The 15,919-nt window shown below is 43.0% G+C and overlaps 1 protein-coding gene across 1 annotated transcript in view; it reads left to right on the top strand.

Annotated features, from left to right (window-relative positions):
• FBXW2 (F-box and WD repeat domain containing 2) overlaps positions 1-14,601 on the top strand; it is a 29,004-nt gene extending 14,403 nt beyond the window's left edge. Inside the window, exons 5-8 of the mRNA XM_028107632.2 lie at positions 24-157; positions 2,520-2,606; positions 3,441-3,610; positions 9,653-14,601. Of these exons, the coding sequence (XP_027963433.1) occupies positions 24-157; positions 2,520-2,606; positions 3,441-3,610; positions 9,653-9,941 (680 nt within the window). The 3' untranslated portion in view covers positions 9,942-14,601. The remainder of the gene's footprint in view (positions 1-23; positions 158-2,519; positions 2,607-3,440; positions 3,611-9,652) is intronic.
• The last annotated feature ends 1,318 nt before the right edge of the window (positions 14,602-15,919 follow it).

Here is a 15,919-nt window from a genome sequence, read left to right as displayed (position 1 = left end):
TTTGTGTATGTTATATATACTAGTGTTTAGCGTTGACTACAATGATGAACTGGATATCTTGGTGAGTGGCTCTGCAGACTTCACTGTGAAAGTATGGGCTTTATCTGCTGGGACGTGCCTGAACACACTCACCGGGCACACGGAATGGGTCACCAAGGTAGGAAGACTTACAGAAGAAATCTCTTTGACATCAGGCTTTGTAGAGGTGAGGGAGCTGGGGGTGGGGTGGAGAATGCTAGGTACTTTCTTGTAAGTGGTAGGTGAGCTGTAAGATGGAGCAGATGTACCCACAATGCACGATGGCCTGCAACAGTGACCAGCCAAGTAAAAGACACTCGGTAAATAGTTTAACAAATGAATGACTTGTGGACGTGGAAAAATGCCCACGGTGTATTCGGTGGGTAGAGGGAGCAAATAAAACAGGTCATAGACAAAAAACTACATTGTAGAGTCTGATACCAATTTCTGAACAAATGTGTTACGCACCAAAATGTTATAGGTTATTATTACTTATGGAATTGTAGGTGCTTTTTTCCCTTTAGGATAAGCATATTTCTTTTTTAATCAGGAAAGCAATTTTCACCTTGAAAAAATAATAATTGCAAGAAATGGAATAAAGAAAAACGTGTGGGATCTTTAAAAGAATATTGTGTTTTCTCATTTTCAAAAAAAGGTGGCTCTGAGGGATCAAATGCAATATTAATCATGGGAATGTCAAGCAAAAACACTTTTCCTGAGCTTCCCATTCCTTTCTGTGCAGGACAGAGGATACAGGAGTGAGCAAAACAGACCCAGGCTTGACACAAACGTTAGCCCAGTAGGAGAAATAGTTATTAAATAGTAATTTTGCAAATAAATATACAGTTGCAAATGGTGTTAAGTGCTTTGAAGACAAAGCGCAGTGCTCTGTGAAAAAGTCTAGAAGGTATCTAGTTTAATTCATTCAGAGAGAGCTTGAGAGAAGGGACAAAACATGAAGAAGAAATTGGAGGTAGCTGGTTAAAGAGTAGTGGAGTGTTTCAGAGTGCGCAGTATGTGCCCAGGCCCAGGGGTGGGAAAGATCCTAGAACATTTGATGGCCTGAAGGCCAGTGGAGCTGTGTTGTGGTTGGGGGCAGTATGGGAGAGGTGGCCATCACGTAGGCCTTCCTTGACCATGTTAAGGATTTGGTTGTCATATGTGTAGTAGGAAACAGTTGAGTGTTCTGAGCAAGGAGCTGTGTGATTTGTGTTTTAAGAAAATAACTGCTAAGTAAAATATGGATTGGAGTTGGGCACAAACAGACCCAGGGAGGCCAAGTAGGCTTTTGTAATAATTTAAGCAAAAGATACCTGTGGCTCGGACCCAGGTGGCAGTGAAGACAGAGAAGAGCATGCATGAAAGATAACATCTTTAGGGGAAAGTCAGCTGAACTTACCGACTCATGGGGAACAAAGAAGGAGGAATAAGAGCCTCCCAGTGGGTTTTAGGTCAGGTGGGTGAATGTGTTTTTCTGAAATAGGGGGAGCTAAAAGGACAGTTAGTGAGAAGGTAAATAACACCACTAAACTGTACACTTAAAATAGTTGAGAATAGTACATTTTATGTTAATGTATCTTTTACCACAGTTCTGTATTGGGCTCATTGAATATTTAAATGGAAAAGTTACATAAGACAATTCGGTGTTATGTTAAAAACATTGGACTTGGGGCCAGGACACTGGACTGTGATGTCTTAAGACAAGTCACTCCTCCCTTCAGGGCCTGCGTTTCATCTGTTAAATGTTCTTGTGAATTCTGAATGAGATGATGGGACAGGACCCAGCAGGGCATCTGTGTGTAGTATGTCTGTCAGTTTCAGTTGACTCTGCAACCCAGACTTCTGAAGAAGTGAGCTTGGCCTCCCTCTCACTTGGTGCTGACTTATTACAAAAATAGCCCCTAAATGTTTACAGACTATCCCAAGTGCTAATGGAATGTTAGCTTTTATTATATCATCATCATCCTCGTTTAATTGTTTTATTTCATTTTCATTGCAGTTATGAAATATAATAAGTGCCTCATCCCCTATTTTAAAGATGAGGAAGTTGAGAAACAAAGATGCTAGCTGGTCTTGCCCAAGGTTGCAGAGTCAGTATATGGCAGATTCTGGTCCCAAGTCCAGTGCTTTTTCTGTTATAATGCACGTGCTCAGGAAAACAGATACTCGTTTCTGCTTCTAGGTCTCTGGGCTGTTTTCTTTCCTGTTCCTCACATTTTCTATAAAGTCACATTTTACAGTTTTTAAAATCATTCCTAGTGTTTGCTTTCAGACTAAAGTGGAAATTAAATGCTGCCAACATTAGACAATTTTAGATCCTACTGACAATGTAGAGAATCTGGTTGTACTAACTAGAGGCTAACGTGGTCATAGCGTTACAGCTTAGCTCTTCTAGCATACCATCTCATTTCAGGCTCTTCTTCATATTTTAATTTTAAAAAAAGCAATATAGAAATAGTTTTAAAAGGATCATTCTGAAACATGGATGTTTATATTTCTAGGTGGTTTTGCAAAAGTGTAAAGTCAAGTCTCTTTTGCACAGCCCTGGAGACTTCATACTCTTAAGTGCGGACAAATATGAGATCAAGGTGAGGTTTTCTCCTCCATTAATTTGTCTCATCAAAGAAAAACTGGCAAATACAAGAAAATTAAAATGGTGTAGCACAGGGGGAATATTTCAAGGGAAGCAGGAATGTCTTAGTATAAGCCCTCTTAAACTCCTTGAAAAGAGAATTACTATTTCTATGTATGAAGCAGTTTCTTTTCTAAGATTTTATTTATTTGTCAGAGAGAGAGAGACTGAGGACAAGCGGGAGTGGGGGTGGGGAGCAGCATTTAAAGGGAGAAGCAGGCTCCCGCTGAGCAAGGAGCTTGATGCGGGACTCGATCCCAGGACCCTGGGATCATGACCTGAGCCGAAGGCAGATGCTTAACCGGCTGAGCCACCGAGGTGTCCCGTATGTACGAGGCAGTTGCTACCCCTGATTTGGAAATGAAAAAAAAATCCACAGAAATTTCTCTTCACATTCTGTTTTCTTAAGACCCATATCTCATACCCTTTTAATTCTCAGACCTAAACTATGAAAACATAAAAATTTACTTGTATGATAAAAACACAATTTACAAAAAGTTTACAGAGCACTCTTATATATGTTCTTATTGCATTCTTTAAACTATTCCATGTGGGTAGGTATCTTCATTGTGGGAACTGAGGTTCAGAGAGGTTAAGTATTTTATCCAAGATCACACAGTACATACATGTAGCATCAAAACTTGAACCCATACCTGTCAACTATAAAACCTGTGGTCTTTCCAATTTACTTCACTTTATATCTGGCTTTGGTAAACACAATCACATTGTTTAAGGACAAGCTTTTCTGTGGTGATGTGATTTGTCATCCCTAATTTTCTTTTATCTGTAGATTTGGCCAATTGGAAGAGAAATCAACTGCAAGTGCTTAAAGACATTGTCTGTCTCTGAAGATAGGAGTATCTGCCTGCAGCCAAGACTTCATTTCGATGGCAAATACATTGTCTGTAGTTCGGCACTGGGTCTCTACCAGTGGGACTTCGCGAGTTATGATATTCTCAGGTAATGTTTCTTTGAGCCTTCACCTATGACAGTCTGTTCCTGTTTAGTTTTTTGTTGTGGTTTAATAGTAAAGACCAGACTAAGTATTTGGATAAACCAGTCAGTAGCTTGAATCTGGGAAATGTTATAAACAGAGTTATATGCTGAAAATCACACACATAAAAAATATTTTAGAGGCAATTATTACAGAGTTTTATGCTAGAGCCTAGAAGATCTAGGTTCTAATCTCTTCCCCTCACTGTGTCACTTCCCTTTTCAGAATTGAACATGCTGGGCAACCTCTTGGGTTCTCTCCCTCTTCGGGAGCTTTATATTAGTCCTCAATAAACTTTGCCCACCAAAAAAAAAAGAATTGAATGTGCTTTTCCGGAAAATGAGGGGCTTGGATGAAGAGATCTTTCAGGTCCCTAATTCTGATATATTTTTTTTAATATATTTTTTTAAGGTTTTAGACAGATAATGTGTATTTAGTAAAATAATGATATATTTATTAAGTTTCTTAAATTCCAGTATAGTTACCACTGTAGTAGTATTAGTGTCAGACGTACAATATAGTGATTCATCACTTCTGTATGTCACTCAGTGCCCCTCATGACAAGCGCACTCCTTAATCCCCATCACCTATTTCACCCAACCCCCCCCACCTTCCCTCTAGTAACCATCAGTTTGTTCTCTATATTTAAAAGTCTGTTTCTTGGTTTGTCTCTCTTTCTCTTTCCCCCCCCTTTCTGTTTGTTTTGTTTCTTAAATTCCACATACGAGTGAAATCATATGATATCTCAGACTTATTTCACTTAGCATTATACTTTCTAGCTCCATCCATGTTGTTACAAATGGCAAGATTTCATTTTTTATGGCTGTTTAATATTCCATTCTGTGTGTGTGTGTGTGTGTGTGTGTGTGTGTGTGTGTGTGTGTGTGTGTGTGTCACATGTTTATTCATCTGTTGATGGACACTTGGGCTGCTTCCGTATCTTGGCTATTGTAATACTGCTGCACTAAACATCAGGGTGAATGTATCCCTCTGAATTAGTGTTTTGTATTCTTTAGGTAAATACCCAGTAGTGCAATTACTGGATTGTAAGGTAGTTCTCTTTTTTAACTTTTTGAGGAACCTCCATACTGTTTTCCACAATGGCTGCACCAGTTTGCATTCCTACCGACAGTGCAAGAGGATTCCTTTTTCTCCACATCCTCACCAACACTTGTTATTTCTTATGTTTTTGATTTTAGCCATTCTGACAGGTGCGAGGTGATACCTCATCATGGTTTTTTGTTTTTGTTTTTGTTTTGATTTTATTTGAGAGAGAGAGAGTGTGAGTGAGCATGAGCAGATAGAGGGGCAGAGGAAGGAGCAGACTCCCCGCTGAGCAGGGAGCCCAATGCAGGACTGGATCTCAGGACCCTGGGATCATGAACTGAGCCAAAGGCAGATGCTTAACCCACTGACCCACCCAGGCGCTCCTCATCATGGTTTTGATTTGCATTTCCCTGACAATGAGTGATGTTGTGTATCTTTTCATGTGTCCCTTGGCCATCTGTATGTCTAGTTCTGATATTTTAAGTTCTACTTCCTGGTCAGTGGAATTCTGCATTGAGGGATCAAGTGGCCTTCTGTTGACTAGTAGAAAGACAGAGGTATTTATAGAAAAATAAAACTTACAGGGTTTTTCTCCTGGTCCGTGGCCAAATAATTTTGTGATTCATTGCATACCTTAGACCCTTCTTGGAGATTGATGGTATCTGTAAGCATGTTGGAGGCTAATGGAAGCCAGTGCTATATGGTGGCTAAGAGAACTTATTTTGGTGGGGCACCTATGTGGTTCAGTTGGTTAAGCGTCCGAACTCTTGATTTTGGCTCAAGTCATGATCTCAGGGTTGTGAGATCGAGTCCCATGTCAGCCTCCACTCAGTGCATGGGGCCTGCTTGGGGATTCTCTCTCTCCCTTTCCATCTGCCCCTCCACACACCCCCACCCCGGGCACGCATGCTCTCTTTCTCTCTCTAAAAAAAAAGAGAGAAATTATTTTGGTGATAATCCTTGATTTAAAACCTGGCGCAACCTCCTGTAAGTTGGAGGATTTTATGTAAGTTTCTTAACCTTTCTGTGCCTCAGTTTCCTGATCTGGAAAGTGAAGATCAAATGAAGTACCTCTAATGGGGACCAAGCACAGGACCTGGCCGATCTTTATTACTAATAGCTCTGAGAAGCCCTGCATAAAGAAGCCTGCTTAAATTCATTTAACCTACTGTACCTCTCACTTGCACTTTTTTTTGAGGAACACCTCTTTTACCACCTCACAGAATTAGTGTTCTGTGGCATGGTTCAGGAAATGCTAACTTGGAGTAGTACAGAAAATTGAACGTTCTTGTCATTGTTTTTATGCATGACTGTTTGAGGTCAGCTGTATGGTATCTGTCATACTAGCCAGCAGGACTTTGGCGGGTCCTGTTTCTCTGGCCATACAGTTATAACCCCTTTTATGTCTTCCTGGAATCAGATCTACATTTCTAACCAATTAAGATTCCAAACTGTCAGAATCATTTCTAGAAATGATTGATAATTATGCTTTGAGAAAAAAAAGACTGGAATAGATCCCAGAAAACATTAGTCTAAGCATTTTGTTTTATAGAGGGGGAAAATGAAGCCAAGAGCAGGTATGGGCCTTGCCCAGCATCCCACAGCTCACCCTAGTCCTGCATCCAACCATCTGTCTGTCCATCCATCTGTCTGTCCATCCATCCATCCTGGCATCATCCAGCAGGCATATGCTTAAGGTACCAGCAAGCCAGAGAGAAGGAACTTTTGAAAGAACTTGATACTTTGCAAAAATCCAAGTAGTCACCTTGGGAAAATCAGACCTTTTATAGTTTAGTATTGTGTGTTTGTTTTTAAAGATTTTATCTATTTGAGAGAGAGAGCATGAGCTGGGTGAGGGGCAGAGGGAGAAGCAGACTCCCCGCTTGAGCAGGGAGCCTGATGCGGAGTTCGATCCCAGGACTCCAGGATCATGACCTGAGTCGAAGGCAGACACTTAACCATCTGAGCCAACCAGGCATCCTTTATTGTTCAATTAAGGCTTGGACGGGAGGGATGCAGAAGTAAGGTGGAATAGAGGTATCATCATCTTTTTAATGCTTTGAGTTTCTAAAGGTTTTAATTTGATCCTGCATCTACTTTCTCACGTATTTATTTTTCTTATTCTGAGTGGAGTGTAGAGAGCCCAGAGAGCCAGATGAAAGTTGTGTTAATTTTGGGCGCCTGGGTGGCTCAGTTGGTTAAGCGACTGCCTTCGGCTCAGGTCATGATCCTGGAGTCCCGGGATCGAGTCCCACATCGGGCTCCCTGCTCAGCAGGGAGTCTGCTTCTCTCTCTGACCCTCTTCTCTCTCGGGCTCTCTATCTCTCATTCTCTCTCTCTCAAATAAATAAATAAAATCTTTAAAAAAAATCATTAAAAAAAGAAAGTTGTGTTAATTTTAGGGATTCGGGTACACTAGCTTTGAGCAATAAATCTGCAGAATTGTTTGCTGCCAGGAAGTGTTAGATTCAGATTTCTTGGAAAGGGGGCCGTTTTATCTTTTGCCTCCTCCCCACTTCCAGCAACACAAATAAACCAGCCTCTTTTGAAATCTTCGTGCAACTTTGGCCTCAGTTGCTGAGATCAGATAGGGCTACTTAGGCTTTGAAGCTAACTGAAAAGAAGCAAAGTGCAAATGGTAGCATGTTGCTCAATAAATCTAAGATATGACGCAATCTCTGGAGCTGAGTTATCTTAGTACAGCAAGCAGGTTTATTTAGGTTCAAGGGCCCAGACTGCATAGCAGGGATGTCTGTTTATAGTGTTAAAGTAATCAAAGTTAAAGGGGCAACGAGCCTGTCAGGACCTGTATTCTCCTCTGCAACATATTTTTGCTTCAGTCTTTGGAGTTGGCTCATCTTCACCAGGCTTAAGTCCTATCCCCAGCCACCCAGTTATGTAAGTTCTGATTATTTCCTGCTTTGCGTTGGTGACATGGGACTTACTAGACTTTCTTGCTGTTTTCCCAGTTCCCTTTGGATTTGCTTTGTAGGAGTTTTTATGTGCCCGTGTTCATTGCACCACTGCTGCATTCATAGCAGGTAGTTAGTGAGCATTACCTGTGTTTAGGCATTGGGATCTACGCTGGGAGCCTGTAGAGATACTCACCACATTGGTGGAAATTACTAACCAGCAGAAGGGAAGATTGACATTAAATAGCTAATTACCTAGAGATGTTTTCATGGTTGGGCTAAGGGCCACACTGTGTGGAGTACTTCGAGACCCCACCTAGTTGAGGAGTAAGGGAAAGCTCTTTGAAGAAGAGGTTTGGGCTAAGCTCCGAAGGATGACTATCTGCATTAACTAAGTGCCAGCAGTGGGTGTGCAGTAAGGAGCATTGGAGGCCAAGAAACCAGTCTGTTCAAAGGCCCTGAGACTAAAGGAGCCTGGTGCTGGAGATGTGAGTGCAGTAGAGAGTCCTCGAAGGGTTTAAAGTTAAATGAGGTGGTAATAGGATTGGCTTTTAAGGTGAGATTAGCTGATTGAAAGGGGCCAAGAGTAGATGTAGGGAGACCAATCGGAACTGTCGGCAGCAGTGCAGGCAAAAGAGACATCTTGGATCAGAGTCGTGGTGATTTAGATAATAGTGAATGAAGTAAGAGAAAACTTAAGAGATAAAATCGATAGATGGTGGTGATTGAATTTGTGGCTTGAATAAGGAGGAGAGTTGGAGGATTGCCATGTTTCCTAGCTTGAGCAACTGGGTGAAAGAGCAAGCCAGAGTAAGGAGGAGAAACAGGTTTGGCCAGCAAGTTCGGTTTGGGACGGCTTGAGTGTGAGGAACAGGTCTTTTTCATGACTAAATCCCCTCCCTTCCTAATGTCAGATGAAATCTGCTTCGCTGTAACTCTTTGCCTTGGACCTAGTTCTCTCTTCTAGAGCTCGTCATATCTAGCCTCACACATCCTTCACTTTGTATTTATAGGTGATGATCAACTGTAGTTTCCCTGTCCCTGCGAATTCTTTTTCTACCCCTCTCAGCTGATCGCCTTCACCTGTTCCTTATTTGTCCTGGTTACCAGGCCCTGCCTGTTCTGGTTGACCTCTTGCACAGTAGTGTCCTTGTTGAAACTCGGGTTAACCAACCGCTCACGGGGCCCGGACCTATTGTCCCAGAGCAGAATTTGCATATCATTCTCTTGTAGCTCTTCCTAGTGCCTCCAAAGAGGACATCAGCTTTTCTTGTCAGCCTTTTGCCTCACTAAGTGTGCAGACAACAGACTATGTGTTTTTGTTTTTGTTTTTCATTTACGCTGCTGTTTGGCTGGATCTCTCCCACTTTTCTGTGCCTTTGTCATCAGCATTTGGGGAAAGTGAAGGCTGTCTGTCCTCCCACTCCCCAAGTTTTCTGTAACAACTTCTGACACATTTATTATTAATGTTTGTGGATTATTTAGGAACGCTTCAATCTTTCAGCCTCTACTGTTTTTAGAGTTTGCTACCTGCTGAATAGACTAGTATGTGAGTCACTTGGTTTCCAGGCTTAAGAGGCTCCCCTAGGCCAGTATTCTAGATTTGATGAATCCATCTTTTTACCTGGTAGTAAGAGTGATCGCATCCCAGTTCTTACTGGTAACCGACCAGTTGTGAATCCTTAGACAAAGTATGTACGCCAGCTGGACTTCAGTTTTCACATCTTGGAAATGAGATGTTAAGTGAGATAATCTGTAAGATCCTTTTCAGCCTTGGTGGGCATTTTGTGCTTTCAGCAACGTTCATCACATGCCTCCTTTCTCCCTGCCTGCCTGGTGCTGTCATCTCATTGTGAAGGGTTCTTCCCCCTCCCCTTTCTTAAGGAAGCTTCGTTTTTTGTCTGTTCCATTTTATGGAAAACTTTCATTTAACTCTCTAGATTTTCTTGAATTTGCATTGTTTTTCTCTGTCTCCAGAAAAGATTACAGTGGCAGAAACAGAAGTAAAGTTGCCTTCTGGTTCATATTTCCTAACTCTCATCTCTGTAGGGTCATCAAGACTCCTGAGATAGCTAACTTGGCCTTGCTTGGCTTCGGAGATATCTTTGCCCTGCTGTTTGACAACCGCTACTTGTACATCATGGACTTGCGGACAGAGAGCCTGATTAGCCGCTGGCCTCTGCCAGAGTACCGGAAATCAAAGAGAGGCTCGAGCTTCCTGGCGGGCGAAGCCTCCTGGCTCAATGGACTGGATGGGCACAATGACACGGGCTTGGTCTTTGCCACCAGCATGCCTGACCACAGTATTCACCTGGTGTTGTGGAAGGAGCACGGCTAAGCCACGGGCTGACCACCGCTGACTGACTTTGGATGCCGGGGCTGCGGGTTTTCAGTGCAACCTGTCCGGCAGCTGAATGCATGAACCAAAGTTCTCACCTGACGGTATCATCGCGCAGTGCACAATCATTTATCTGTGTTTGCCAGGGGGCCAGGGCTCGGGGCGGGGGAGGGCTTGTTTTCTTGACACACAGCACAGCATGCTAATGGGGTACACCATTGACTTCATTTGTACTTAGTTACGTTGGTCAGTATAAGAGGATGCATTTGGGGTTCATCTTTCTTGAATATTGGTTTTCAGTAAAGAAGGTTAAATGGTTCATTAATCTGCTAATTGGTTGCCTATAAAAACACATTCAGTCTATTAAAGCTTCTTAACCATTGCCTTTTTTTCTTTTGAAGTTGAAGCAAAGGTGCTATGATGTTGTTCCAGCAACTTCTCTCACGTGGGGTTTAGCTTTTATAACCGCCAGTGTTATAAAGACCACTGAGTCCTGTGACATTGATGAACTCTCCACCAAATACCAGTTCTAAAGAAAGTTTGTCTTCCAGGGCAAATCAAGTTCTATAAAGTGATTGTTCACAACACATTCTAAATTCTTAGTACTTGGCAGAGTCAGGGTTGGCCATGTCTGAGGTGTAAGGGAGTTCTGGAGTTTTTGTTTCCATGTGGAGCAAGCTGGTCCTCGGTCCCCCACCGCTTGGGTGAGTGCACAGAGGCGATGGGATACAGTAGAAAGAGCACTGAGCTGGAAGGTTGAAGACCAGCTCTGTTACCTAGCATCCCTGCAGTATATCCCTCAGTATACCAGTTCCCTGGCCCCCATTTTCCCTGTCTGTGTAGCCAGGTGTTAAGCTAAGTGATTTCTAAGGTTTGGTCCTGTGTCTGCTGAGGTGTGGGCAAAAGTTGGTATTTCAGTTTTGTCTGATCCATTATTTCTTTTAGGTTGAAGATACTTAAATCAGTGGTACAAAGTTATTATCTATAAGGAAACCAGATAAATGAAAAGGTTGGATAAAGGAGGAATGTAGAAAATATAACAGATTCCAACTAGAAAATGTTAGCAACTGGATGAAATGCTAAGGGGAATCGTGGTTCTTTAGACAGAATGGGTAGTCTTAGAAAGAAAGACACCTGAACCTGACTTTTCTTGCTCCTTTGCCTCTAACCTGATGTGTGGCTTCAGGCAGATTAACTTTCTATCCCTGGATCCTCATTTTCATCTTTAAAATGAAGGAATTGCCCTAGATTAGGGTTCACAAACTCAAATGCGTGGGGCAGGCATTCACATGACATAAATGATTGGAACGTGCTGGGCAAGGTTGTGCTGAATCATGGAAAGCTCATCTAATGGGGCAGTTACTCAGCTCTAAGTGTTAGTAGAAGTGAGCCCAGTGGTGGCAGCTCTTAGAATTTTTTCAGGAGGAAGTGGAAATCCAGATTTTTATTTGAAATCTCCTGTTTTTTAAAATGTTGACAGCTAATCGAGGATAGTTTAAAATAGAGTGAGCTAAACAAACTGTGTCTACGAGTTGCCAGTTTGTATCCTCCACCCTCTCATTCTTGTAAAGTTAGGTAACTGGGATCAGCAGTGGGAATGTTTTAACATAATTGTCACAGACATTAGGGAGAGAGTAGAGAGAGCCAGCCCCAGGATAATTCACCTGTTTCCCATTGTGTTACAGGAAAGTGAGGGGGGCATATTTCATCCACACACCAACAGGAAGTAGTTTGAAGATGAACACACAAACTGGAACCTCAGTTGTAGCCTCTGCCTGGGAGTGTGAGCCACTCATTCTTGCTGGTGCCAATATAAAGCATATCCACTTCACAGGTGGACACAGGGCTTGCTGGCAGAGCTGGGAAGGAAGCCAATCCTGGTGGAGACCCAGCTCTCCCAGAATCCTCGGTAGCACGGAGCCAATGCCGTGAAGTTAATATTCTAGAGAATCGGTGGTCGGTTTCAAGGATAGGTGTAGTTCATAGCCCTCTTGGGACTTTAAGGAGATTAGGCAAAAGAATAATATCTTCTCCATCCCCAAAGTCCATCTCACACTGAGTTGTGTGCATGAGCTCTGCTCGGTCTTCCAGAAATGGACTGGGAATTGCAGCTGGGGTCCATTTTGCAGGAGCCTCAGGAGACGTGGGGCAGTGAGGAGGGCGAATGCCTTTTTCCTTTTCCTCTGACCTGAACACATCTCTGAGATCACTGATCGGATGACCATCCCTACTCCCACCTCACTTCCAGATACATCCAGCAGTTTCACAGGGCAAGTAATTACAGTTATTTGTGGGAATTTTTTTTTTTTTTTTTAATGACAAGCCTGGAACTTGTATGGCACGTCCCATTTCAGTTTTCATTGGATGCCGGTGTTACCCTCCTGGTGGTAGCTTGGTGCAGCTCATGTTGACAGCTGTACCTGAGGCAGGGGCTGGAGTCCTAGCTTTGATTCCTCCTCAGTGGAGGCCTTTGTTAGACCTAGCATTTTATTTAATAGCTTTATAGATGCCGGGTTTATTCAGACAAGTGCCAGCTTTTATGAAAATGAAAAGCTAACGCATCCTTTAAAAAGTGAAGTGGAAGGTCAGTGAGAGAAGTGGGTAGGGGCTAGCCGAAGCTGGCGTGGTGTAGTCCCCTGGCTTCGCGTTTAGGGGGCTACCTTCCACGCGTGTTGACTGCTTCTTCCTTAGCTCAGAGGGGAGGAAATTGCCTTTTCCTCTTTTTTTGTGAGCATTCTCATTTCTGAAAAATTCATAAGTCATGAGCAGAGAGACCCCATCCTTTTTTTACGAGCGTTGGATTTCTTGAGTGAAGTTGTGTGGTAGAAGCGAAGGTCTCCTCTCCTCTCGGGTTCATAAAGGACAGGGAAACAACTTCAGGCTCCGGGGTGAGGATGAGGGTCCAGGAGAGCTGAGTGAGTGGGACATTTTCACATTCCAAAGGGAGGTAATTTCCTCCAGGCCAATATTTGAAGTAATAAGTCAGATTTGTCAAAATTGGCCCTAAGCTGACCTTTAGACCTATCAGAGAAATAGGAAGAAAGACTTCTTTTCAGGGGTGGGGCTAGACATTGAAAAGTTCCACAGGAAAGTACACAGTTTTGGATAGCTTTTCATAAGTGGAAGGTAGGGGAATATTGCTATTAAATTTTAAGGATTGCACTTCATTTTTCATAGTTAAAAAAGACCGTTCTGGCCACCGCAGACACTTGTAAAGTATGAATGAGGATTATGTAATCATTCTTAGTGTTTGTTCTGAGGAGAGTGATTACTGCTCTGCATTTAGAAAACATCTTAGGGAGAAAAATATTTTTGGAAACAGTATTATTTTAGACACGAAGTTGTTTGTTAGGTTAGGCATTTTGACCTAATGAAAGTAGCTAAGGATGGTGGAGCTGGGCTTTACAACATTGCTTTGGCCAAACCCAGCCAGCTCCTTGAAGCTGTGGCTGTGTGCCCTGGCTTCTTGGGAACCTAGAGGGGAATCTTCCACTATCACTCTACCAATCTCTGGGCCTCCTCCGCTGGGCCTCTTACGGGCCGAGGTGGCCTGCAAGTGCCTTTCTCAGTAGGGAAGTGTACAGAATCAGATCACTGCTCTAGAGTGCAGTCTGGGGCAGGGCACACAGTCACCTTTGCCTTTAGGGACACAGAGTTTGTTGGGATAGGGGAGAAGCTTCTTTAGGTCCCCTTGACACAGGCTTCCTACCTGGTTATGCTGGGGCTTGCTAAGATATTTTTAAGACCACCAAGACCCTTTTGTGAATTATGCAGTCCCCAGCTAGAGTGTCTGATGGAAAGAGCAGGTTAGCATTTTTGATAGAAATGCCCACTAGCCATCTTTGGCAGTGTTTGATCAGAGGGTCCCTTGTGACTGCTCTAGGAAAGTGAAGGTTTTTTCCAGAATAAATCCTCCAGTGGAGTCCTGGATAGTCTTTGCACCACTCCCTAGTCAGGCTGAATGATCATGCTCAGTGCAGATGGATGTTTGCCTTCAAGTTGTTTCAGTGTGTTTCCAGTCTTCCCTACAACAGGGAACTTTAGTTGCTTCAAGTTAGTATCACAATCCTGAGGAGTGTAACCCCACTGGATTATTGCAATTTAAACCCAGCTACTTCTGCTCTTCGTGAATGTGCTCAAATTAAAATGTTTTTGCATATTTAAGCCTGGAAAATCATTAATTCAGATGACGAAGCTCACAGTTATTCTGTGTCCCTCTATTCACATTGTGAACAGACGTATTTCACTAATTTAGACTTAGGGCTCTTGATGAGAACGTTCAGGTTGAAAAAGGCTGGTCTCACCAATCCAACATCTGTGGCAATGTAAAAAATGTATCAACTCCTGTTTCACAAATTTGATGTATGTTGTGATCTAGGGAAAAGAGGTGAAGTTTCTGTCTGAAGTGTCTGTGGGGTGCGGGGAGAAGGAATTGCCAAGGCAGATAGTGGAGCAAATGTGGGACAAGATGTCTCTATAAAATGAGAAGTTATTTTCATGCATCACGGAAGCATTCTTCTACCATGGGTGATTGTGCTAACTATAAATCATTGATATCTATACATTAAGGCAGGTTCTCTCAATTAGGCAACGTTTGGTTAGTCAAGTCCAAGTTATTGTTTGTACTTGAAAGTAATAAAGCTGCATTTCCTTAAAAATACATCCTGTAGTTAAGACTATTTTCTCACTTTCTTTCCTCAGTGAATTCAGATGGGACTTTTCGAGAGTGATTGCGTTTTAGAATGTGTTTTTAGAAATGAAACTGCCTCTCGTGTGAGCTGAAGCAGCTCTGTGCCTTTACTGTTTCTGCATGTTCTAGACTAGAAGCCCGACCTTACAGCAATTTCTGAATGAGATCCAAGAGGAAAACAATACATTGAAAAGTCAAATGCAAGGAAAGAATTTTGGCGACCTCCATGAGTAGATGCAAATTGGGCGGGGGGTGGGGTGGGAGGGGAGTGCCATTAATGCAGGTTCCAGATCTTGGGATTATCTTCCTGCCTCCTCTACTCAGCCAATCCCCTAGTTGGTTCATTCTTAATTTAAATTTGTAGGACTCTTTGTCATTCACCAAACATGGTTCTGTACCGTTGATCCCCAACAGTACCATCATAGGCAGATTGTCACTTCCGTTACACAGAGGAGCAGATTGAAGCTTGGAAAATGGCTAATTGCTTGGAGGAGTAGTGAGTGGTGGGGAGGAGGTTGGGGCCCAGAGTGTTAGCCTCCACAGACCCAGGTCCTAGATTTTTCCCCCTTGTTTCCCTTCCCGCTCTCTGCCTACTTCAAGTCTCTTCCATCCAAACCTGTACGGCTCCCCTCCCCCTTCTCCTCCCCTCCCCCTTCTCCTCCCCTCCCCCTTTGCCACTTGTGTGTGCCTTTCAAGCCCTTGGCACCTGCCTCCAGGGCATATCGCCAACCACTCCTTTGAGCACGTGGCTCCTCTGTTCAGACAACCACAGTGACTCCCTATTAACAACAGGGGTGTCTAGATTTATTAACCTATCCGTAATTGAGTTCTCACTCACCTCTTCAAACAGTTCTTGCTCTTTCTTTTCCTGACTTTGCACTTTGGGTCTTCTCCCATCCTCATGGAAAAGCCCCCAAGTTCCTTTCTCCCACTCCTACAGCCAGCCTTTAGGATCCCATTGACCTCCCACTATCTTCAAAGCCTCAGCTGACCAACATCTCCCACTCTGCCTGACTCAGCGTTTCTGCCTAGGGTTGTGAGGTGTGCAACCTGTTGGCAGTTCATCACATTGTACCTTTTGCAGTTGGCAAACCATTAACGTTCACCCTTGTTCCATCAACTTTTCAAAATTCAGGTGAATACCTTATCTCCCCAGCAACACTGTTTAAGGTTGAATTACTGCATGATGCTCAGTAAGTTCTTGGGAAGATATTTTAATAAGTTCCACGGATCATCTTAGGGGCTACATTAACTGGAAGAAAAATAACTTTTGAGAGTATCAGAGCAC

The sequence above is a fragment of the Eumetopias jubatus genome, unplaced genomic scaffold (genome assembly GCF_037043125.1).
Source record: "Eumetopias jubatus isolate StellerSeaLion01/CBP00866 unplaced genomic scaffold, mEumJub1_p1.0 scaffold_15, whole genome shotgun sequence".
NCBI lineage: Eukaryota > Metazoa > Chordata > Mammalia > Carnivora > Otariidae > Eumetopias > Eumetopias jubatus.
Note: the sequence above shows the minus strand (reverse complement) of the source record. Positions and strands in the feature narration are given on the sequence as shown.